We start from the raw sequence: 26469 nt of genomic DNA, 5'->3' as shown, positions 1-26469 counted from the left end.
CGTGGAAGAAGTCACATCTCTTAGCCCTCTTTCTTTGCTTGTATCTATTTCTAAGGAAGTGGATTTGCTTGTTTCCTTCTTCCTCCGCACTGCAGTATAACAGAGACTAATGTTCTCCAGAGACAGTGAAAAACTTCCAGAGGGTTTGTCCTGTGTTTCATTTTGGGGGGCGTGTGCTTGGTAAATATTTGTTAAACCAGTGAATTACTGAGGTGATGATACTATTGTCTAACTGTACCAGAGTCAGGAGAAAATGTTATTTAGTGTGACAAAACAAGCCTTATTGTCATTGTCATTCTTCAGCACATAACTGGTCAGAATCAAATAACTCCATGCAAGGCATTTTATATAGTTATTCGAAGATGCACTTCAGAGCGAATTTCTCCTGGCACATAGATCTGGATGCTCTGCCGCTTCACACTCGTCTGAGAAGAACACGGAAGGTTTTCCTCACTGATTGAATGATGAGTCATCTTTATTTTTTTTTTAACAATTTATTGGGGCTCAAACAATTCTTTTCACAGTTCATATATATACATACATCAATTGTATAAAGCACATCTGTACAGTCTTTGCCCTAATCATTTTTTTCTCTTTTCTTCTTTTACATTTTATTAGGGACTCATACAACTCTTACCACAATCCATACATATACATACATCAATTGTATAAAGCACATCCATACATTCCCTGCCCCAATCATTCTCAAGGCATTTGCTCTCCACTTAAGCCCCTTGCATCAGGTCCTCTTTTTTTTCCCCTCCTCCCTCCCCATTCCCCCCTCCCTCATATGCCCTTGGTAATTTATACATCGTTGTTTTGTCATATCTTGCCCTATCCGGAGTCTCCCTTCCCCCCTTCTCTGCTGTCCCTCTCCCAGGGAAGAGGTCACATGTGGATCCTTGTAATCAGTTCCCCCTTTCCAACCCACTCACCCTCCACTCTCCCAGCATCGTCCCTCACACCCTTGGTCCTGAAGATATCATCCACCCTGGATTCCCTGTACCTCCAACCCTCATATGCACCAGTGTACAGCCTCTGTCCTATCCAGCCCTGCAAGGTAGAATTCGGATCATGGTGAGTCATCTTTATTTTAGAAAAAATTCGATTCTACCTACTTATTTATTCCTAGTGTGCTTTACAGCATAAGGCTTATCACTTGTTCCAGCTGTTATTGTCTTGGTATTTGTTTTTGTTTGGGTTTGGAACAGAGTTTTAAGTCAGTTATTAAATATGACATGATGTCAATAATATGCATAAATTATATACACTCTAAGTTGTATGCCATAGCACTGATTCTCCCTCACAGTTACCACAGAGGAAAGAGTAGAACATCCACTAGAGTTTCCTAGGTGGCACTGTTTGCTGGAATTTTCACACTGATGGGTAAGCATTTAGGCTACTAGTCACGGGGTTGGTAGTTCAAATCCACTAATCTCTCAACAGGAGAAAGTTGAGCCTATCTGCTCCTGTAAGGATTACAGAGCCCCTATGAATCAGAATCCAGATTTGGGTTTTGGTTTGAATCTCTTCCAGTGCCCCTGGTGGCTTTGACTGCTGACCTTTGTTTGAACTAGCAGGAGAGTCTTCACATTGTGTCCCCCGAGCACTTTTATACAATGTATAACATGCATCATCTAAATAGATAATGTTAAAGCTGTTAAAATAAAGTGTACTTCTAAATACACAAACGTAAAAAAAAAAGGACTAAGTTTCTCACTTCAGCCTTTGTTTCTTTATCACTCTGTAGGGTATAACAATTTTTAACTGTCCAAATATTTTTGTACTGTCTCAATGTGTGTGTGTTGGGGGAGGGGTTGGTAGGTATTTCATTCTGCTGCACCCTTTCTGGACTGTGTATTATGTATTTGGGTGTATATAAATTGTTTTATTTCAAAACACATTTTTCCTGTTTTCAGCAAATGAGACTCACTTATTCTGTGCATTTAGATACCTACCCTGGTAAGATAGCCGGTTACGCATTGAACTGCCAACCAACAGACCAGCCATTCCATGGGGAGAAGATGACATTTTTTTACTGCAATAAAGAGTTACAGTCTTGGAAACCAATGGAGGCAGTTCTTTCCTGCTCTGTCGGGTCTGTATGTTACAGAATTGACTTGTTGGCAGTGAGGTGACGTCACAACCACGGAGTCACTTTCATCTCATCATAACTGTGTGTAGGGAGTTCAAAGCTGTACAGTTTTGCAGGTGGAGAGAGTCTTAGCTTTCTCCCGGGGAACTGCGGATGAATTTGTGCTGCCAACCTTGTGGTTAGCAGTTCAACCCAACCTGCTGGCACCATTTGGGCTCCTTGATATGTAGACACGAAAGGTTAGCCTCCAGATAGGTGTGTACCAGTGGGTGTGGTGATTGCTTGAGTTCGAATCCTAGTTCTTCTTTCCTGGGAACAACTTGAGATAAATTTTAGTTGTCTCATCTGTTAAAACAAAAAAAGAGAAAACGAAATAGTGACATACGTTTGGTAAATTTTGTGGACTAAATGTGTTACTTAACTCAAATTCTTAGAACAGCCTATATATATTTTTTGCAAAATGCTGTCTAGCATTATACAAGCTTTAGGTAATGTTATTATGACTTCAAATCCTTTGTATGGACTCTTGAAAGGTGGAAATTCTGCCTCTTCATGCCCCCATTTTTACCCAAATATCTGACACATTGTAGTTTATTTTGCAAATATAGCAGTCCCCGGGTGCATCACTCTCCTGTGAGCACTGTGCACATTACATGTGTGTGCAAGATATTTATGGGAACACTACAGCAATTGTTGCTTCAGAATGTTATCCTGAGGAGCATGCTGGCTTTGACTATTGATATCCCTATGGTTGGACAAAGCATTTAAGTCTCTTGTTCTTGGGGAGCAGGGGTGGGGTGGAGATACACATAAAGAATCTCAATTTTCATGATAAAATGCCAATCATCCTTTCATCTGCAAATCTGGTTTTTAGAATTGTGATATATATGAGGTCACCATGAGTTGGGATCAGCTCAACAGCCTTGAATAACCCGTGTTTTATCTATCATTAGTTCACACTAAAATATAAATAGATTCCAAGTCAGTGTTCAAAGTATATAATCTTGGTTGATCATGTTAGACCTTGGGAAGATTATCTACTTGAATTATTTCACCGACCATTCTCAGTTATATTTTTCATGTGATGTTTACCTTTTGGTGGAGGGTTGCAAAACAAATGTATCTTATCTGTATTCATATTTGTTAATGTTTCACTGAGCTTATTTTCCACTACCACTCTGTGTCTAAGTGTCTAGATGAGAATATTCTCTTCAAATTTGGAAGTCAAATCCTTTCTTTGAGGAACTCCAAAAACCAAACGCATTGCCATTGAGTGAAAGCTAATTCAAGCGATCCTATAGAACGACCCTTGTGAGCAGAAAGCCCTCTCTTCCCCTGTTAATTGACTAAGGTTGGCCTCTACGTTTAACTGCCATTAAATTAGGACAATGTTCTAGGTCAGAGTTGCAGCAAGCTTATCATCAGGCAAGATTTCTTCATACTAGAAGATTCCACTGGCATTTACCTCTTTTAAACTAATGAAGATTTATTTTTTTATAAGAAGACATGATAAGAAAAATGAGCCAGAGCAGCTCTGTGGCTTCACTGGCATAAACAATGATGGAGAAAAAGCTTGATGACATAGCCCAAAGAGAACGTGCAGCTAGGCGGAAGAGGGGTCATTGATAATGTCTGCGGCTGATCCATTTCTACAGGTGGACAGTTGTCCCGGGTGCTGAGTTTGACATCACGACTCTTTACATTTTTAGCTGTATGCCTCCGGTTAGGCTAAATGAACTCCTCTGTGCCTTAGTTGTCTCATCTGTTATGTTAGAAAATGATTTCAAGAATAGTCTCCACATGATAGAGTTGTTATTATTACAATTAGAAGCATTTACCTGAAGACTGGATTAAATCTTGATGCTGAGTAACTGCTCCGAAAAGAGTTGCCATTGGTTGTTATCTTTTTAATGCCAAAAGGAAAAAGAAATCGCCAACGACTGAGTTTCATCTCAACACTTCGCAACATTCCAGAGTGGATTATTAAACAGATGTCTGTGAGCATTTAGAAATGAAAGTAGTGATCCCACGAAGGCATTATGGATTCTCTTTAGTTAATCCATGCCAAACACCAATCATTTATTTTGATAGGATTACTAGACTTCTACATCAGGAGAATGCTTTGGTTAGAGGTACATTTCAGCCAGTCATTTGACATAAGTCTATTATGAAAGTCGTTTAGACCTGATAGACAATTATGAACTGGACAATACTGTAATGAAATGAATTTATAGCAGGCTGAACATCAATAGCAACAGCATATTGATTGGCTAGTCACTATCCATCTGCAAGGAGGTCCCAGTGAAACCCCAGTGCTTTGCTGCATTGTCTTGTTCAGCTCTGTCACAGAGAGCTGACGGGGGAGAAGAACACATCAGTCATGCTTGTTGGGTGCATGGATGACACCCAGCAAGCAGAGGAAGTGGGCAGCTAGACAATGAAGAATGATTTAGGGAGCAAACTTTATTAGTGTGAACAATAAGCTGCAGCTAAAAAGATGAAATTTAATTGTGATAAGTGTTTTTTTTTTAACATGGGTAATACCATAAAATGTAGCTGTCTGGGTGGATAATTAGACATTTGGGACCTAGAAGATTTCAGAGGCTGAAAAAGGGGGACTGAAAGAAACACTTTATTTCAAGATACATGTATGTCCAGCAGGTTTGGGAAATACATCACCGGGTGCTGATGTGGTTTCTGAAGCAGCTGTTGACAGACCTGGAGATTTCGGTTGACCCCATGCATGTTGTACTAACCCATGGCCACCTCATTGCTCTGACTCTGAGCAGCCCCACAGACAAGGGCCCAAATGCTCCCCAGGTTGCCAAGACTAGTTTGATGGAAGCAGGCTGCTGCGTCTTTATCATGTGGAGTGGCAGGTGGGCGGACCCACTGATCTTTGGGTTAGCAGCTGAGTGCTTTAGCGACCACACCATCAGGACTCCCTGAATGTGGCGTTAGCTTGTATGAATGGACTGATATAAAAACCAGTGGCTGCTGAGACAAGTCCAAGTCACAGCAAGACCAGGTGTTACAGAGCAGAACTGCACCTGAGGTTTTCAATTGCTGTGTTCTTTAAAAAGCAGACCACCAGGTCTTTCCTCTGAGGTGCCCCTAGATACAGACCACCACGCTTTCAGTTAGTGGTCAAGCACCCACACAATCTTTCGCACCGCCCATGGGCTCCGGATGTCCCTCTAGGGGATAGCAAAAGGGAGGTGCGATGGCTTCCCGCTGTGGTTTTTGACCAAATCTCATTTAGGATAATTATGTTTTGTATTCTGATGACTATAATTTTTGAGGACCTATTTTGAGAATTATATTAGCAAAAGCATTAGTATTCCAAGAAGTGAGTTTTGGATAAGAGAATGTCTTGAAACTATTTTATTTGAGAACTGCTGGGAAAACAAACAAAACTCCTAAATTCTGAGAATTGATTGACCTCAAAACAAAGGGAAATGTGGCCTCTGATCGTATTCCCAGCCTCCTAAAGTTATCTTCATTTTAAGCCTGGAAGTTAGGGAAGTGCTGTGGTTCATCGGGAGTAATTGCTGTCACATTCCAAGGTAACAGCCAGGGCTGGGTGGTAGAAATGATAGGAAAGCAGAATTTTCAGTTGATGCCAGCAGCACACTTTCTAATAATTACCAGTCTGAACACAATAGACTGCTTGCCTACTGCTACCGTGGCAGAAGGAATGCTTTGCTATTCATTAAAAAGGCGTTTTATGTTTTACAAGTTTCATATACATCATCATTTAAGTAATTGCTACTCTCTTTTGGTTTCATTTTTAGAACGTTGTGTACATGTGTTCTGTTTCTGACACTCTGTTTTCTTTCCACGTAAAAGGAGTAAAATTTTCCAAATGGAATGCGGGTTTTAAGTGTTTTAAAGATCAGAAACCAATTGAGGTGTAGAAAAGTTGCCAAGGACATTAGAATTCATCTTTTAGCTGCAGAGAATCCTATCTGTAAGTACAGGTAATGGCCGCTCTGTTTGAAACTGTTCAAGGACTCGTGAATTCATGTCTCTTCTCTCAGCTATGCTCAGGTTTTATGATGCTGAGCAACTGAAATCCTTTTACTGTAAGACAGAGATTTCTTTTGATGGATACTCTATGATTTTATATGTCATTGTTGCTTGAAAGTTTTCATTTAAATCTATAGTGTTGGAAATAACTTGTTACTGCTAAACATTCTTTTTTTGTACTTGATTTATAACACAAGTGTATCAGGATCATTTGTCCTTGTCTCGCACTATCAGAGCACGGTTTACAAGTAAACTGTATTGTTTGATCTCCTTTGTTGAAACAGAGAATACAATTGTTAGATGATGAAATGAGGCACCGTGTGGTGCAAGTTTACCTGGGAGACCTCAGTGGATACTTTTGGCAGTGGTCAGAGTATGAAGCACTTGATTACCAGGTTCCCTGGATTTGCCAGGTGTATTCACTCAGGGGAATCTGAGAGAGACTGTTTAATCTCCATCATTTCTCTGTAGCTCTTTTCCATGTAGTCACAAGATTCCTGTGTTCTTAGGCTGTGCTCAAAGGGATCTTAAAAAAAGAAAAAGAAAACCTAGCCCATGGTGTTAGCTAGTGTTCATGAACTCACATTACTGTAGGCCGCCATTTGAACATTAGAATAAATACTTTACCTCCATTGTCTCCTTTACTCTTCACAGCCCTTGTGTGAATCAGAAGGAACAAAATTAAAAGCCAGAGATGTAAAATATCTAAACTCAGAAAAGCAAAAAAAAAAAAAAGAAAGAAAGAAAGAGGTGGGGAGAGCCGACTCCTGCTTTATCTGACTCCAGTGCTGTAACCTTCACTGTAATGTTCTGAAAGAGCACCAACTCCTAGACTCTGTGCTCGATAGCATAGAGCAAGTCAAAGCATCTCTCCCAAATGAAGTTGGCCTGATGGCGTTCCAACCTGCATTTGTGGTGCAATAAGCTGGGCAGACGAATCTGAGCAAAAAGGCCAAGGTCATCAATCTCAGGATACTTGTAATATAGCACGAGGAATATCATTAAACAGGCAAAGCTAATTAATGAGAATTGTGACAGATGGTACAAGAGACAAGGACAGTTCAGCGTATTATCTGAGAGAGAGTTCCGGGAAAATATTGACCTGTCCTTAAGTGTGAGAGGGTCGAGTGGGGTTTATATGGTGGATAATTGTTTTCTGTAAAACCATGTGCTCATGGGTGAGAAGCAGTTTAACTTAATAGACAGAACAAACCTCAGTGGCAAATGGGCTAGTCCTGCCGCTCTGTAGCTGAGCTGTGAGAGCTCGGGGCTCGGATTGTCATAGAGGCAGCTTTCTACTTGGTGAAGGAGTTTGGGGTCTCAGGGATTGTACAGTGATCGTTTTTTTGAGTATTCAGTCACACTTTCATGGAACTACAACAGCATATAATTTCCCCATAAAATGCATTCAAGTGGAATGGAAACTTTAAGTATCATCTTTAAACCCTTAACTAGTAACCACATATGCTAAGCGTGGAAAACAACCTTATGGAACTGTGGTGCCTGGGCTGACACTTTCTACATGGTCTCTTCCGCATCTGAATGCCATCAGTGATCCAAATTCATGTTTTACCAGAAGGACACTGACACTGTGAGATTTCTCAAGAATCATTGAAATGGGGCATTTAACCCCAGAGTGTGTGTGATGATATATGCAAAAGAGAGAGTGCACAGACTGAGTTTTAGAGGTCTTCAGTGCATGCCCACCACAAGATGGATCGACCCAGTGGCTCCCACAGTGGGGCTCAAACAGAGGAAGGCTTGTGAGGAAGACGCAGGACTGGGCAGTGTGTTTTACTGTTGTGATCTAAAGGGCTGCTATGGTTTGGAGCCTGCCTTGGCGGCACCTAACAATAATAATGATTCTAATGATCTTGGAACAGTTTTACCCTTCATGTAATCCTGTATACATGTCCTGCTAGTCCACTTACTAGCTTTCTGACCTTGTTTCAATTGCTTCACCTCTGCGCATCTCAGAGAAGGGCAAAACTACCTCCTCTAGGGATCCCCAAGCTTCTTGGCGGCACTGGTCAAGTGTGCAATGAAAGGTTGGTGATTCAGACCCACCCAGTGGCTCTGTAGGCGAAAAGGTCTGGTTATGTACTCCTTTAAAGATTACAATGCAGAAAACCCAAAGCGACAGGTCTGCTCTGTCCCAGTGGATCAAATGGGCCTGCCGGCACACCACAGCTGTGCGTGTCACTGAATCATTACGTGCTGAATGAAAGCCAAACCAAACCAAAATCAACACACAAACCGACCATGACCACTGAGTCCATTTTATCCCGTAAAGATCTCACAGAATAACTACAGCGTTTCCAAGGCTATAATGCTTACGGGAAGCAGACTGCTGCATCTTGCTCACACAAAGTGGATGGTGGGTTTGAATTGCCAAGCTTTCGTGTAGCAGCTGAGCACTTAACTACTGTGCCACCAGGTTCTTTCGCTGTATGAAACTCAAAAACGTAATGCCATCAAGGCAATACTGACCTGTTGCAACCCAGTAGGACGACAGGGTAGAGCTGTCCATATGGTTTCTAAGATTATACCGGTAACTCTTTGTGGGAGTAGAAAGCCAGTCTTAGGATACCTTAATTGTGGAGTAGGATAAAATTGTGTGTGTATTGGGTATCACACACACATATATTATAACCCTCAAATCATTTACCTAGGGCATGAGACTTTGAACATCTAAACAATTTCTCAACTACTTATAAGGATTAAGCGAAGACTCATGAAGACTGATGAAGAAAGAAAATGCTTTGAAAATGAGGATGGCAATATCTGTACAAATGTGCTGACACTATAGATGGATGGATTGTGGTAAGAGATGTAAGAGCCCCCAATTAAAAAAAGAAAAGACAAAGCAAATCGGGCACAGCTGACTGAAAAGGAGACCGCAGAGCTAAAAGAAGGGAGATATCCATCAGTCAGTACACTGAAGTTGTACTTTGTGCTTGGTCCTCCCTGCATTCAAGTGGACAAAGCATACATAGGAATAGACACTGGTTTTCTTCCTATTGTGTTGTTGTCACATTTATTTGAGATATATTTATTTGTAGTGATGTTTGGATTTATTTGTTAGGCCATTTTTATCCATTCACTTTAGCATTTGTTAAATAAGCTTTAAAAAGTGTGTTTAAAAAGAGAAAGAGAGATAAGATGGATCAATGTTAGGAAAACATCCGTAGCCTTGCTAGTCATTTAGGATTACATAAATATAGACCTGTATCACTGAAATTAATCCCAGATTATGCAGACCTGTAATTTTGCAAGCAAATTATTAAGACCACTCTGAAAGTTCTCCATGGGGTCTGGCGGACCTACATTTCAACTTTTCAATGAACCTTGGCCTTGTGTATGTACTGCAGGTATGCATAGAATTACTTTTCTGTTGGAGAGGAGCCAAGAAAAGTTTGAGTTAGCTTTAAAGGGTTGAGGTATCATACTCCTGACAGAAAAAGTGCTTAAAGACAAGATCCAACAAGGATCTACATACATGTGACCTCCTCCCTGGGGGACAGACAACAGAAAAGGGGGTGAAGGAAACAAAAAAAAAAGACAAGATCCAAAACAGCACAGGTTTTCTTAACATGATTCTATTTATCAGGTACCACGGAGTTGGTTTTTGACTTGTTGATCTCCAAGTGACAGAGTTGACCTGCCTCATAAAGTTTTCTGGACTGTCATCTTTACAGAAACAGATTGCTAGGCCTTTGCCCCACAGAACTGCTGGGTGAGTTTGACGCACCAACTCTTTGTTTAGCAGCTAAGTGCCACCAAGTCTCCTTCACGTGACTAACACCTGCCCTGAAATCAATTTTTATTCATAATGGCCCAGTAGGGCAGAGTCTTTCACTGTCATCTTGTCAACCCCAACTCATCGTAACCCCGTCGGATAGGGTAAAGCTGCCCACTAGGATTCACAAGGCTGTGAAATTGCTGGAAACAGACTGCCACATCTTTCGTCCAAGAAGTGTGGCCAGTACCTATCAAATATTTGGTGATCTAGTTAGTTATCTCCTTCCGTTTATCTATCCTGCTGCATTTTAATTCAGATTTCTTTTTCTTTATCATTCCCTCTCTCGCTCCCTCCTTCCATTCCTTCTTCTGGGATAAAAGGTTGGATCAGGTTGTTTCTGTGACAAGACTGTCTAGTCTTAAGGCTGTTTATCTTTGAGATAAAATCTGATATAGTCACATAAGTAACTATAAAGAAGAAGGTAAAACCGGGGATGTACTCGCCAACTTTATGCATCTGTTCACATCATCTGAAAAATGGATGAGGATCTATTTTCAGACAATATCCCTTGCTGGGAAAGTAGCAGATTGCATGCATGTTTTTTTTTTTTTAGAGCCAGAGAGAACCCCCTTTTGGGAGAGCACATCCCTAGGAGCTGCAGCACACCAGAGAAAACTGTGAAGACTTAGGGGTGAAGCAGACTCCTGAGAGATGAAAGACCCAGCTCTAAGAGAGCGCAGGCAAATGAAATCATACATCCAGCTTCAACTCAGGAGAACCATTTCCTTTAAAAAGAAAGACAAGGCATTATGTGAAGACTGCTCACCTCTGACAGACTCCGATTTGTGTGAAAGAGACAGCGATATCTGGCCAGTGGTTTCTAATTCCGGTCTTCCTCTGGCAGTGCTAGCTTTAAAAGCCCCAGCTGTGCCTATTTTTTTGGAAACACTACATTTTTAAGGTTCTAATTTTGAAGATAAATTCAAAAGCAGCTCAATATTTTAGCAAAGTACATTGAAAACATGGGATTAAAAGGATCAAGTTGTAGCCAAAGAAAATAAGGTAGGAAAGAGAAATAAAATTTGGAGTTCATGCGAAGGAGACACAATTTTGACTATGATTTGTAAAAATATAATTATGTACCTCAACCTAAAAAAATTCAATTAGCTTTCATATAGTTAATAGTTATTCCAAGTCAGTGGCTTTCATATGTAGTAGCAATAAGTGCTACATGAAGAAGTGTATTCAGAGTTGCAACTAAAAATATAAAGCACTTAATAAAAAGCTTATTACAGTCCATAAAAGAAAACTTAAACAAATGGAACAATGAGTATGCATTCTTTCAAAATGTAATTAGGTTTTTCATTCAATATCAATCTAAATCTCATCTGGAAAAATAATGCCATGAATAATTAGAAACTTAGAAAGGAATAATGGAAGGAATGTCGTCCCAATATTGAATTAAGAAGGGTTTTAAAAAGTTCATGGAAAAGCTCTATCATCTCATCATTCATCCCCTCCCTCCCGAGTCTTTTTTAGCCTTCCCTCATATATTGCATTAGTTCAGCAAATAAAACCAGGGTGCTGCCAAGGCAATTGGCTGAAGGTTTGGCGGAACTTAGTAGGTCCCCGGAAGAGTCTCAGGATAGCAGTTTTCATTTTCTCCCCCCAGAGACCCTGCAGGTTCCCACAGGTATTTATAGTCACTGTTAGCTAAGGAGCCCTGAGGTGTACTTGCTTATGTGTTATTTGGACCCACCAGCTTCTCTGTGGGAGGAAGATGAGACTTTCTGCTCCTGTAATGATTTGCAGCCTTGAAAACCCACAGAGGCAGAAACTCAGTCTCTTATAGGGTCACTATGACTCTGTACGAATCCACTCAGTGCCAGTGACTATGGTAGACACGGAGCTCTCTTCTCCACCTCCACAAGACCAGCTATGGTTGTGCATATTTTACATATTGAATCTCTGAAATTATATATTGGATTTCCCATAAATATATTTATAACTCGAATATTAACGTGCAAGTAAAGTTTCGCAAAGTATCATCCAAAAACTGTTGCCACGGTGCTTTTACAGGCAAAGGCTAGAGGTTCAGGCTGGATTCAGAAGAGAACATCGAATAAGGGCGCTCATTGTTGATATAAGGTGGATTTTGGTGAAAAGCCTAGAATCAATTGTGTCAAGGCAGCTATCTGACTATGTGGATCACAAACTGTGGATAGCCATGAGAAGGATGGACACTCCAGAACACTTCCTTGTGCTCATGTGGAAATTGCACATGGATCAAGAGGCATTTGTGGGAACAGAACAGGGACATACAGGGATGTGGCTTAAAATTGAGAGGTGTGCATCAAGGTGTGAGAATAGAACAAGGGAATAAATACTGCAAGGTTTACAATGGAGGAGGTGTGTACCATGCTTACACTTCCTCAACGCACATGCTGAGCACGTCATCAGAGAACCTGGATTATATGAGGGAGAATGTAGCATCAGGATTAAAGGGAATCTTATTAACAACTTGTGATATGCACATGACACAACCTTGCTTGCTGAAAGTTAGGACTTGAAGCACTTGCTGCTGAAGATCAAGGATTGCAGCCTTCAGCATGGACTGCAACTCGATGTAAAGAAAACCAAAGTCCTCACAACTGGACCAGTAGGTGACATCGTGATTGATGGAGAAAACATTGAGGTGGTCAAAGACTTCATCTGGCTTGGATCCACAATCAATGCAAGCAAGTGGAAGCAGCAGTCAAGAGATCCAAGGATGTCCGCCATTGGGTCAATCTACTGCCCAGGACTTCTATAAAACCATTGAAAAGCAAGGAAGTTACTTTGAGGACTAAGGTGCGCCTAGCCCAAACCAGGGTATCTCAATCACCTCATATGCACATGAAAGGTAGACACTGAATAAGGAAGACCAAAGAATTATTGATGCATTTGAACAGCGCTGCTGGCAAGGAGTATTGAAAGTCCCATGGACTGCCAAAAGAACAAATCAGTTTGACATGGAAGAAGTATGAATGCTCTTTAGAAACCAAAATGGCAGGATTTTGTTGCAGGTACTTTGGACGTGTTTTCAGGATAGACCAGTCCCTGGAGAAGGACATCGTGTTTAGTAAACAGAGGTGCAGTGAAAAGGAGGAAGGCTCTTGACCAGATGGACTAACACAGTGGCTGCAGCAGCAGGATCCAGCACAACCGCAATTGTGCCCGGGGCGCCGCACCGCACAGAGTTTCCTTTCATTGTGGACCGGTTGGTCAGTCAGACCTGACTGGGCTGGCTCTTCACAGACACCCACCAGGCACGTTCGCACATGCGTGGTGGAGGTTGCCTGTCCTGTCAGAACATGGCCTCTGTGACCAGTTAGGGTGTGGAGAGATTTGGCTTCACAATTGAAGGTGGGGGCTAACAGTAGAGCTTACTTTGTTACAAACAATAAATTCCAAATGAGTTAACAAATAAGACCATGGAAGTAGTTGGGAAAATATTGATCTCTGTTCCTATACACTCCCTGTTGATGTTGTCTTCGTGGGTGATTTGTGACCTTAGACACACTATGTGTTAGGAAGAAGAACTCCTGGGTGGGTTTGAGCTACTAACCAACTTCAGGTTACCAGCTGAATGCAAACTCTCCCTCCCTCCGCCCCACCACCTTTTTGTGGTTAAAAGGAAATTCTAAAAGTAAAGGCAGCATTACCTTGAACACAGTGGATGTCAACGTGCATGTAAAAACAGAAAACTTTCCATATCTCCATTAAAAAATAACCCTAAAAAATAATAAACAAGGAGTAATCCATTTTGAGTATGAGGAACACTGAGTGTTATTCTTAATGTAAGAGAGCTATTTACATATGATTAAGGAAAACATTGATCTCAAATGTCATATCCCGTGTAATCATCTTGTAGGGAAAAAATAGTCTCATTAGTAGTTGCCCAAGTATCATTAAACTAACAATGAAATGCCACTGATTTCACCTATTAAGTTGGCAAGTATTACAAAAATGATAATGTTCAATACTGCCAAGTATGTGGTGAGAGAGGCAGGTTTTATCTCTCCTGGCAAGAGTATAAGTTGTTAAAATCTTCTTGGAAAGTATTGGCAGTATATCAAGAGACATGACAAAGTTCATGTCTTGTGATTCATAATAATAATACTCTAAGACTGCTACAGTGACTCTATATTTTGCAAATGTTTAATCACAATTTTAGTTAAATAACAGAAATGTCTACCAGTGGTGGGTTAAAAACAAAACAGCCAAAAAACAAAACGAACCTCCCTGGAGCCCATGCATGCCTCAATGGTAGACCTTCCTGAGGTTTTCAGCGGCTGATCACTTCTAGGAAGTCAGGAGCCAGAGCTTTCTTCCAAAGTGCTCTTGGAAAGATTCAAACCACCCACTCTTTGGTTAGTAGCGAGTACATTGACCATTTGCCCAAGAGTTATGATTTCCTTTTTGAAGACTTCACATTATACAGTTACAAGACACTAAAAAATGCTTTGGTAAAAAGAGGAGCTGATACTAAAAGCTCACATAGAAAGTAAATGTTTAGAAAGTAATGATGGCAATGTATGTACAAATGTACTTGATACAATTGATGGATGGATTGTTATAAGAGCTATAAAAGCCCCCAATAAAATGATCTTTAAAAAAAAAACAAAATACAAAATATTCTGTGGTGGAAAATTGAATGAAAAGATATTGGAGTTCTTCCACTAACTTTTGGAAGCCCTCTCCTATATACTGCATACTCTTTATATAATGTTATCCACATTAGGTTAAAACTAATATGTGTGAATGGGAAAACGTAGCAGGGAGGCAGAGGTATTAACAGTAGTTAACCTCGTGACTAGGCTAGTTGGGTGTATTTTGTATTTGATTTTCTTCTATGTAGGTATAAATTTGCATTTTTCCAAAATGTTTTTTTACCAGAAGACATAGTTATTTTAAGGAACTGTAATTACCAAAGGTAAACTTTAAAATTAAACTTTATCACAATGATGGCATTATTTCTGCTCCCGCGAGGTTGAGCCTTATTGATTTTCTGAAATATCTATTGGCTCTATTTCTGTAAAAGTTTGTCATGATAGTATTAAAGATTGTGGATGATCTTGCTCCCTTTCTTACCCTATTATACCCTGGCCCCCAGTTTCTCAGGGGGTAGGTACGATGTGACCAAGTGGAGAAGGTCATTAAATTAAAAGCCTATAAAGATATATTCTAATGCCACTTGTCTGCGTTTGATCATGTCAAGGGGGTGGTTCAGAAATCGAAACTGTGGGATGTCTGAAACAGCGGTACCTCCTGGTCAAGAGATTTTTGGAACAATCTAATAATTATGCCTGATAGCATTTCTAAAAATGCCTCCTTTATATTGGAGGGTTTTTTTTAAAGAGTATGACTGCCTTGAGAGTCTGAGTGATGTTTCTGCCATGTGTCACATCATTTTGCTGCTATCAGTGTTTTGTGTGTGAATGCAATTAACCCTGTGTTTGTTCTATTGGAGCCTTGGTGGTGCGGTGGTTAAAGTGCTCAGCTGTGAATGGAAAGGTGGGCGGTGTCAACCCACCACCAGCTGCCGCTCTTCAGGAGCAAGCTCGGCAGTCCGCTGCCATCAAGATGACAGCCTTGGAAACGCGATGGGGCAGTTCCACTCTGTCCTGTTGCGTTGCTGTGAGTCGCCTTCACCTGGCCAGTAGGACTAGGCTTGGTTCTGGTTTGGGAGACTGGTCCCACAGCTACTTGAGAACAACTGGTTCACACGCAGGCAGCCCTCCCCCTCTGTCTCCTTTCTCTGTCTTGCAGGAACTGAGGGTGGCTGGATTCTGGTGTTTTATGTGGCTTCCTCATTTCCTTCTCGTCTCTCATCCACTTCATGATGTAATTCTTGGCACTTTTACTTCCTTTGTAGAGTAGGATGTGATGTCATAGAGATGGGGACAGGGCTATCCAAATTCTCTCAATTGCTGGGAGGAGCTGCCCAGGTGTGCTGAGGGGCCTGTACTCAGGAAGAGAAACAGGGAGTCCTCCACAGTGAGTAACCCCGCTTTCAAGTGCACCCAAATTTCTGTTAAAACGTTGTCCCATGCGGTGGAGTTTCCTCTTCGGCCCTTTCTAGATTTAACCAGTTTGCCCTTTTGGATAGTCCCAGTTCAGCTCAATATTCCTCCTTTCTCTCCCTTGTCGTCGGTTTTTCCTTCTTTCTCTCCAGTGCTTCCCCTCCAGTCCCCGCTTTCCTCGCTTACTTGTAATATGTCTGTTGGCCTTCTGCACATACTTTGGATCAGAGATCATTCGTGCTCCCAGTACTGCATCTCAATTGGGGGTGATGCCTCATTTGGGATGTTGTCTATGTGACCAAAGCATCTCCTCTCAGTAATCCATAATTATGCATCATTCTACTTATAGTTCTTTATTTTAAAATTCTGTCAGCTTTTTTTGTGTGTGTGTGGATTTTCATCTTTTCTCTGTGATACAACCCTACCCCCCCCAAATCCATTATGCAGTTTCCTTATTGCCTCTCCCTCCCCCCACAAGATTTTTTACTGTTTTTTCCTCTTCCCTATACAGCTCTGCCCATGGCTGTTTTTGCCCCTTGACCTAGTTTTTGGTTTAGCTCTCCAAGTGTCCTCCTCTGTGGGAGCCATTTTCCTTCTTTCCGACTGACAGAAGGGTGTTTTCCGACTGATAGAAGGGTGCCACACCCAAGGCCAATGTCGGCCGTGGGCAACAAGAAGCCAGCCTCACAGTAAACAGGCACAGCATCAGGCATGTCGTTCAGTCCAGCACATCGATGGGCAGAGCCTTTGCAAGTGAAGTAGTTGAAGTTGGCCGTTGGTGGTAGGGGAGCTCATAAGGCTGTTGGGAACAGATTTGGAAACCTTTTTAATTTTTAGGTTGGCCCTCTTAATTCTGAATAACGATGGCCTTTTTTTCCCCATATCTACTCACATTTGAATCTTTAAGTTACACAGGGCCGTGACTTGTGTATGCTGCTCCTGTGCGCCATCTTTAAGTAGGTGTCATTCACCTGTGGAGAGGAGGTCATGGTCAGGATGTGTGCAGGCTTGGGTCTTGTTCCCAGATTGGGTCCCATAATCCCTGTTGGTGAGCAGTGTGGGACTGTCACATACTGCTGTCACTACATGTAACTCAGTCCCGAGAGGATTAAAGGAACTTGATTTCCTAGGCTTGTGAATGCTAGAGAATGAGCAACCAATCCCCTATGTCCCCCCAAAATAGGTAGGGCAGAAGAGGATAGAAGGAAAATGGGGCTTCGTTCATAAAATGGAGATGGGCTGAATGGGAAGAGGAGGGGGTTTCCTTAAATTTGAATTGGAAAGGCAAAGGAAAGGAAACTGAGCTGAACTGGAAAACGCCCTATACTGAAAACCATGGCTGTGTGCTGCTTTAACATTGTAGCCATGGCTTTTCCCCCCTACTCGTATGTTTTTGTTTTTTTAATATAGATGAATTTAATCATAAGATGAATCTGGTAAGGCTATTTCTGACCAGCACATTGTTTCCTGCTGTTGGTAGTTTTTAAACTCAATGTTTCCAGTGCTCTGGAAACATAGGAAGCAATTTAACAATGTGGAAACATCTTTACCAAAAGTATGAGCATTTTTATTAAAGTAAAGAAAATTGTACTCATTCACTAACTTGATTTCACATTTCCTTTTATTTTTTCAATTTCTGAAGAATGTCCCCTCAATGTTGCAGATATTGTCAAAATATTGAGAAAGAAGTTTGCATTTTTATTTTGGACACCTGGACTCTGTGATGGGACCTCATTTAGACAGGAGAGCTCCTTCCCCTTAAAAGAAATTGAAACATATATTGCATGATGTAGACACCTTTATCTTGTACAGTTTCAGGCAATAATGTAGGAATCTTATGTTTATGTTTACTTTTTAGGCACTAGAAAAACATCCCAACTCACCAATGACAGCAAAGCAGATATTGGAAGTCATTCAGAAAGAAGGATTAAAAGAAACAAGGTCAGTATTGGCATTTAATGGCTTGATGCTTTCATTGATTCTACATGCCACTAGTTGCAGAGTCATGGCTACGCTTCCACTTTGACATGAGAGTTGATTGAAAAGTCAGTGTATCCCTGAAAGTGCTTTTGTGATGGCCAAAGATCTGGATGACCCAGGATTTCCTTAGAGAAGTACCTGTTAGCTTAATCTGTTCTATTAGATGGATTGATAGGGAATGCCCTTGTTATTCACAAAGGGTAAGCCTGTACGGCGTAGCTCCTCCTTGACATTGCACCTGTTTCTCTTTCTCATTTAAGAGGTGATGATGTGTCAGAAAAATGCGTACTGAAAGAGAAGCATTGTTATGGGCCTAACAGAGAGATATAAATTGAACTTATCTGATAAAATGCATTCAAAGCGCCAACAAACGCACCCGGACATCAGGCCTCGTACATTTAGAATGCCACTACTTGAAACTTCCTTCTCAGCTGTTCGCTCTTTTTGGCTTGAGCACGGGTCTTGTTGAGGTAGGATTCGCCCACTGTGCAAGCCATTCGTTCAGCGCACCATTTGCTGCTTTTTAGTTTCTTCGCAAAGGAATCTCAATCTAGAACATGGTAATAACATTCAGAATGAAACCCTCTCCCCGTCAGCCCCTGGTAACCACTCATTAGTAGATTTTTGGCCTATGTGCATTTGCCTATTGTGGACATTTCTTAGAAACAGAATTATATCGTAGGTGGCCTTTGATAGCTGGCTTTTTTCACTTTGCATCTTTTTTTTTTGGTTGGGGGGAGGGTTCCTCCTTGTTGCTTCATGCACCGGCACTTTATTCCTTTTTGTGGCCCAAATAAGATTCCATCGTGTGAATATTTTTGTTCGTTCACGACAGCCCTTTATTTTCCTGTGTGCATTTATTTCCCAGTTTGCACTACCGCCAGCATTAGGCCATATAGTTGATCGTGCCCAGTGTATCAAGCACAGAGGACATTATCGGTTAAAGTACCCGCAGTGTTGCCACAAGTGTCCAGTACCAGCAAGAGATTCTCTCCCTGCAAACCATTGGGCAGACAGCAGGTGCAACTTGGCGCAAGACAGAAGCCCCAGAACTTCACTTGTGAATGGCTTTGACCGATACTAAGACAGTACAACAGAAATGAATATCCTCCCGAGGCTGTCTTTTCCCAAGAGTGGGGGGTCTGTCACGTGAGACTCCTCCGGTGATAAAGTGTGGGGAGCATCCCCTCTAGTTTAAGATGTCTACTTTGAAGTTAGATCCATGGATGTCACAGTATAGTGGGGCATGGGACGCCTGTACTCGCGTCTTTGACCTTACTTTAGAGACTTTTTTCCCTGCTTGGAGAACAGACTCCGGTCATGTCTCTGCAAACATGTGTTTGCAGTAACTGTTCCCCTAGCAAGTGGAGGCCGCCGTAGGGAGGAAAGCAGCTGACATGGCCTGGACAGCTTTGCTAAAGGAGATCTTTTGCTTTTGAGCCTGCTCTCAAGGTGAGGGGTCTAGGGAGCAAGGTGGGGATGGCCTGGCAAGTATTTTTTTCTCCTTGTCGCCTGTCAAAAGTCCTGAAAATATTTATGCCACTTAGAAAGCATTGGGAATGTTTGTGTATGGCCCAAATGAAAAGAGGAACTGAGAAATCTAAGGATCTCAATTCCTGTCAAGTATGGGCTTTGTGCCAGAGAAATCTGCCATCACGGACCTAAAAAGCATCTCCTGTAAGCAGACTTTGGAAGTTAGCTCATTGAGCTATTTTTCTGCCCTGAGTGACTGTGCTGCTCGCGGTAGTTACAGATTGTGCGAGATAAAATCCCTGCGCTGCGGCTCTGAGCAGCATTTTAATCCCACATATGACTGTACCAGCGTTATTTCCCATTTTCCTCAGCGTGCTGGTCTTGCTAGAACGGGGAATTAAAGCTCTTTAGGCACCCGTGGTTCATAAAGAGCAGCAAGAGGAAACAGCCCTTCTTTAAAGAGTAGTGACAAACAGCATTGAAATAGGAAAGAGAGCCTCTGGTCATCTAAGTAGGACCCTAGGGGGTGCAAGTGGTTGTGCCAAACCATTAACCACAAGCCTGATGGTTCGAGCCCACGCATAGTGTCGTGTGGCAGAAAGATCTGCAGATCTGTGTCCCTAAAAACTACAGCCAAGAAAACCCTGTGGGGCTCAGTGGTCCTCGGGGGCACCTGGGGTCTCCATGTCTGGGAATCAACTGGACCATGATGGAGACGCCCATAAATGCACCCCACTGGGCACAAAGGAGGAACATGCCTGTTATTACAGGAGACTGCTATTGAACACACCTGCATGGAAATCATGGGTGGAAAGTAAAGGAGCCAGGCCGAGCAAGGGAACACAGTCTGTTTAAGCTATAGTCTGTCAAATCAGCGCTGCATCGGCAGGCGACTGCATGCTCTGTTCTCCTTGCTTTTCCTTGTGTTTCCACAAATCTCCTTGCTCCTGGCAGGCCGTGCCCTGTTCTCGATGCTCGGCTTTGCGTCTGCTCTTCACAGCCCCTTCGCGAGTGCTCACGTCTTGGAATCATCTCTAAAATAAAAGTATATAGCTTCTGAGTGGGCAGGGTTTTGAGACTTTCCCTTATGCTCTGCCAGTGGCGTTGGGCCTTAGACGCTGACGTTTAGTTTGAGTCTATGTTAGTGTACTGTTGCGGCACCCTCTACGCGCTCAAGTGTTTTCCAAATATTTAAGGTAGCTGGATAAATGAACTGCAGCTGTTTGCATTGTTCTTCAGTCATGCTCAGTTTAGAGTCTTGGTAGAAGGTCAAGCCCAGCTGCTGACTTTCTAGGTAGGTGTTAATAAAGACTTGTGGATGAAGTGCAGGTTTGCAAGATGGCTGATTCCATACAGGTGCTTGATTGTTGAGTGGTACTAATAGCCCTCCTGCGGTCTTTTGATGAGAGGCATGTAGTTCCAGGCTCCCCCAGGCAGACCGAGGTTGTACCTAGCATTCCTGAAAAAGACAAGATTGGGCTATTGGAGGTCATCTTAATGAAGGTCATTTGTTTCAAGTTCAAGGGGGTACTAGATTACTTGTGTGCCAGGTCAGGCTTCTCCTATCCTTGACCTCACTGTAGTATAATCCCCCCCCCCCCATGTATATCTAACATGCTGGTCTGCTAGCTCTTTAACTGCAGGCTGGCTCATGCTGTTGGTACTCAGCAGGGACTCAGTACATATTTGTTGAGCAGGTCTTCCTTCTCAGGATGTTAATTACTGAGATCTAGTTGTGGCTTTCGTTTGCATTCAGAGTTAGCTTCTTTTAGAGCATTACAGTTCTTTGTCCTCTTAGTGAACAGTTGTGGTTCCCCCTCCCTTTTTTAATTGATTGGGCTTAAAACATATATTAAGTCATTCCATAGTTCAATCATATTCTGCAGAATTGTGCATTTGCTACCACACACCACAATCCTTTCTTCTTCTTCCTTCTCTCCTCTTCTCTTCTCTACCAGGAGTGCAATGATTTTGTGGGACTCCGCGCAGATTGACAGTCTACGTACGGTTCTGCTCCTGTTGGTTTTCAAATGCTCTAAGAGTCTCCGCTTTCACTATGTAACTTGCAACTGAAAATACACTGGTACTTTTGGTCGAGCTGGTGTAGTATTTGAATGTATTTAGACAGGAGATCTTGCTAAAGGCATACCCAGGTTGTGGGTAATTATGGACAACTCATATGGCCCTTAGTGTTGTGGACATTTCCCCTTGCTTAAAATTATTGAACCAATCCCTCATCTCAACAATTCTTCATCACAATCATCTTCATTTGTTGCACATGCAGCTTTTGAATTACTGAAAAGGTGCTCTGGGTCTCTCCTTGCAATTATTGTGATTAACATAGGTCAGTGAAGCAAAATACGAATGGTAAACACCTGTTTTGACTTACCTATAAAACCTCCTAAAAGACACGCTTAGGAAAAGATCGCCTTCGTAAACCGGGGACTGCCGGTGCTTTCTTTGGCTGAGATGAAATCTTGACATTTTATGTGATCTTTTCCTCATTTCAGGTAATGTACTTCAACTATTTTCAATGTGGACATGATAAAAAGACGGACATCTGTTTTGTATCTTCTTTGTTCTTTTGATAGACTGTGTATTGTATGATTCAATTCTGTTTAGAAAAGCCAGACTGGAATATGGACTTTCCATGTACTTTGAAAAAGATGTATAAATATTAATGAGCTATCAGAGGAACATGTGGATTTCATTGAGCAGATTAGTAATATGATCAGGGCATCATTTTTTGTGTGTGTGTGTGTGTTCAAAAACTTAAAAAAATTTGGTTAGTTTTACTTCCTTTCGCTATAAGAAAAAATTTTAATCAATATGGTTTTGTTCTACAATATCCATCCATACACTTGCTTAATGGATTCTGCGTGGGCATTTACAGGGTTGTGTTATTTTGTGGAGCCCTGGTGGTGTTGTGGGCTGTGGGTGGGCTGCGATTCACATGGTCGGCAGTTGGAAACCACCAGCAGCTCCAAGGGAGAGAGACTGGGCTTTCTGCTCCCGTCAGCACTGACAGTGTCTGAGACCCAAAGGGGTAGCCTTGTGTCACAATGACTCAGGGGCAGTGCGAGAGCTCCTTTATGAAGGTGCTCTGCGGTGCAGTGGTTTAAGAGTTGGGATGCCAATGACAAAGCCAGCAGTTAGAACCATATAGTCGCCCCACTGGAGCAAGATGCGGTTCTCTGCTCCCGTAGACTCTGTAGCTCTGCAAGTCCCAGGGGCGGTTCTATACTTTCCTATATTACTTTTTTCTTAACATTTTTTTTGGTCCTATAGATTTAATAAGAGCCATAGTCAACTAGATGGCAGTGAATTTGGTTTTGGGTTTGGCTACTTTGTGCTCAGGAATTGCCACTCATCGACCAGACAGCTGTTTGCAATGCTTCTAGATGATTTGAAGCCCTGAATTAATCCATTAATCATGTTGCTATGGAGAGGGGATTCAAATATGAAGGTTGCAGTGCGCTGCTTTTGTGGATGGCCACTTGCTATTCCTCTCTGGATTCCTTAGCTAAGAAGTCGCGCGTTCTCCCGGAGCTAGGGCACTGTTTCAGAAGACCCTCGTATGCACACTCATTCAGAGGAGGTGGCTGGAAGAAGAGGAGCACTACCTACCAGTTACCAGGTTGCTTTGGACAATTTGTTGTTGTTCCAATTCTGCTTTTGCTTTGTTGATTCACAAGCTATTTCTTTGCAGACAAACTGGGTTGAGGGGTCTTTGACAAGGAAGACTTTAGTTTGCTTCGCACCTGTAATCTGGGAAGCAACTCTTCCAAACAAATAGGTGTTTTATCATCGGGGCCTATGGAGGAGCTGTCAGGTTCTAGGGGAGACTTGTATTCCTTAGCTAGTAAGAGCCGAATAACCATCCATCAGAGGGATGAGGGGTAATTTTCTATGTGCTGGCCACTACATGAAAAGTGTCCAGCCACAATATAATTTGGACTCTGATACAGTGTTTCTATTCTTTAATGATAGAAAAATCATTTTCTAATGGGAAGTGAGATGACCATAACATTTAAAACCAAATGAAACCAAGAAAACACATCAGGAAACAACAACAGGAAAGGAACAAAAGCCTTTTGTTGGGCAGGGGGCCACCAAACTAGCCCAACAATATTTATGAGGCACTTTTTTTTGCAATATTATAGATGTCTTACTTTACAAAATCTATATTAGTGTTCATCAATTATTTACAGCACAGCAGACTATAATTACATGTCACAGTGGGGACATTTCAAAAGTTTTATAAACCATCTCTGCTGTGTTTACTGTTACTAAAAATATGGAGATTTTTTTTGGTTTTTGCAATGTAGAACATGTGGTGACAGCCTTAGATTTTGCGATTATTCTGGTTTCAATGAGAAATTTTTATTCCCACTGATAATTCATAGAATAAATTTGTTTTCGCCGCTTGTCTTAAGGCTTTCTCATGTTTTCTCTTTTTGCGACCTCTGTTATGATATGCTGAAATTAGGATCTCCACTTTGCACTGTGGTTTATTAAAGATGGTGCATTTTTCTAGGAGGATTAGATGCCAGAAAATTCTATTACCATCTATAGTGACAGACAATAAAATGTCTTGACATTTCTCTTGGTGAGATTTACGTTTCTAATTAGTGCTATAGGAGATGATTCTTTCTGGCTGCTGAACTGTTTTGTCTAGAGATAAGGAAGAAACACAGATAATTTCTATTGCAAAATCAATTCTTATCTCCAGACTCCATGTTGGTACCCTTCCTTTCATACAGAAGGGCTGGCCTAATTTGTTTGTGTTGAGCCATTTTAGAATAGCGTGTGAACTCACCGTGCCAACTCCACCATTTGTTACAGCCAATCCTTTCATTGGGCGAATGGTGTGCAAGATCAGCTATTCAGAGAGACATGTAGGGGTGACTCTATGGGGTAGCTAATTAGGAGCACAGGGTAATCTGCATATATTTGTGTGTACAGGTTTGTGTGTGATAGCGTCTAAGCAGCCTCTAAGCATACTCTAGCTCTTTGTTGACATGCAAACAAAGATTGTACTTATCATTGCTTAGAATAGAGATTTCTGTCAGATTCTACCTTCACTCTCTTCTCCTATAAGTCCACTGATGGTCCATTTTGGGGGAAGGGCTAGTGTTACTTTCCAAGTGCTCCTCTGTATCCTTCCTTTTGACCTTCTTGAATCACGTATCGATTCTTCCCCAGATTCTTGTACATTTTGCCTTATTTGGATCTGTTCTGCCCATCTGTGTCCCCTCCCTCTTTAAGCCCATTTTCCTTAAATAATCATTATCTTACTTAAATTTTCAATATTCTTACTGACAATCTATGCTGTTCCAAGGGACACCCTCTATCTAGTAAGTTATAGATCAGAAGTTACTGTCTGTACATTTGATACTTAGATGAAATCAAGTCAGTGCTCTTTCCTAGGTACGTGGTAGCTAGATGCATGATCTTCTGATAAAGTAAGGTGAGCGAAACAAATGATGAAAGTATACATTGTATCTTGCAGTTAGATACCATTTTCATAGGCATTTCTAATCTGTTTTTTTCTGTATTCATATTGTATCCTTCAAATGTAACGTAACATTCATCCAAAATGCTTTTGTTCAGAATCGGTTGTATTAAGTATAGTTGTTTCAAAGTCCGTGGTTTGGAACTTACTAAATAAGTCACAATCTGTTTGCGCATATCACTATTTAAATTCTTCATGAGACTGGAAGCATTCCCTGAGCTAGATGAACAATCATTCGAGAAACCATTGACCTACAAGGTCAGGTTCCAACTCCTCAATGCAACCCCAGCTGACTCACACTTTGGACAGCTTGCTGCCCAGCTTTTGTGGTCAAGCATGGGCTGCTGCAGCCACTGCTGCCCACTGTTCTCTTCCTCGGAAGTTTCTCTCATTATCTTATGACGTTATGTACGTAGGAGTGGCGCCCCCTAAAGCATGTGTAAAATGTGTACCATGTCTGTGTACACACAAGTACTCTTGCATGTGCATGCTTCTGGTCAACCCGATGGTGTTCTTTAAGAGGCTGTCATTGCTGATTGAGGAGGAAAAGAGGCACTTTTCAGACCGACTTCCTCAGGATTTTGATGGAATAATTCAGAATACAAACCCTCCCAGTTCCCCAACAAAACCCAGCCTAACCCATTACATTTTGAGTAGTCTACTTTAACTCCTAGCCGCCCTATAGGATAGTATAGACCTGCTCCCTAGGTTTCTGAGGCTTTAAATCTTTACAGCTGCATTCTGTGTCTTTGGCCCTTAGAGGGGTTGGTAGTCTTGAACTACTAACCTCATGGTTAGCAGGCCAATACGTAAACCCCACAATAGCACCAGGGCTCTTTGAGTCCCAGAGAGACGTCTTACTAACAGTGATTCAAAATTTGGGACTTATCTCTAAGGATTTATGGCACTCCAAGAGAGCATTTCTGAAATTTCTAATATCTGACTGATCTTGAAGGTGTTCATAACACTATGCTTAATACAGTACTGTACTCTGTTTCTTAACATAAGAACTAACGGAAATACTTGGTTTAATAAATTTCACATCCAGGAGTAATGTGTATCATCACATAACATAAACTGATTTGGATTTTACTTGAAGCCTTTTATAAAAATAGCTGCAGTGACTGCACATACCCCTGAAGGCATCAGCGTCCACTAAAATATCCAATCATAGCTAAGACATGGCAGGTCCCTAATACGTCTTTTCATTCTGTCAGGCTTTCTCCATTCTTCCAAATAATTGAACAAAAAAGGTAATTTGGGCGATTTTAGCTTTATCAAGATCTAGGTATAATTTACTCCAGAAACATGGAGTACTCTATAAATATTTCAGTGCAGAAATAGAACTAGAAATGGATATAAAATTACATTGTCTCTGAGCCTTTCGAAGTATCGGAAGCAGGTGAAAGTCTTTGTGGAGGAAAAGGCATTTAACAGGGGTGATTTTATTTGATTTCTTCTAAGTGGCGCTTTCCTCTTCATTTTCATTTTATTGCTTGTGCTTTTAATTGCCATAAGCCTAAATGATTTTAGTTTTGCTTTATTGTTTTGAACTGACAACATAATTCAA

At 41.5% G+C, this 26469-nt stretch overlaps 1 protein-coding gene across 1 annotated transcript in view; it reads left to right on the top strand.

Annotated features, from left to right (window-relative positions):
- Positions 1-26469, top strand: part of ASXL3 (ASXL transcriptional regulator 3) — a 205530-nt gene that overhangs the window by 19934 nt on the left and 159127 nt on the right. Inside the window, exon 2 of the mRNA XM_075532834.1 lies at positions 17790-17872. Within this exon, the coding sequence (XP_075388949.1) occupies positions 17790-17872 (83 nt within the window). The remainder of the gene's footprint in view (positions 1-17789; positions 17873-26469) is intronic.

The sequence above is a fragment of the Tenrec ecaudatus genome, chromosome 15 (assembly GCF_050624435.1).
Source record: "Tenrec ecaudatus isolate mTenEca1 chromosome 15, mTenEca1.hap1, whole genome shotgun sequence".
Lineage (NCBI taxonomy): Eukaryota > Metazoa > Chordata > Mammalia > Afrosoricida > Tenrecidae > Tenrec > Tenrec ecaudatus.
This window is presented reverse-complemented; position numbering and strand designations above follow the sequence as displayed.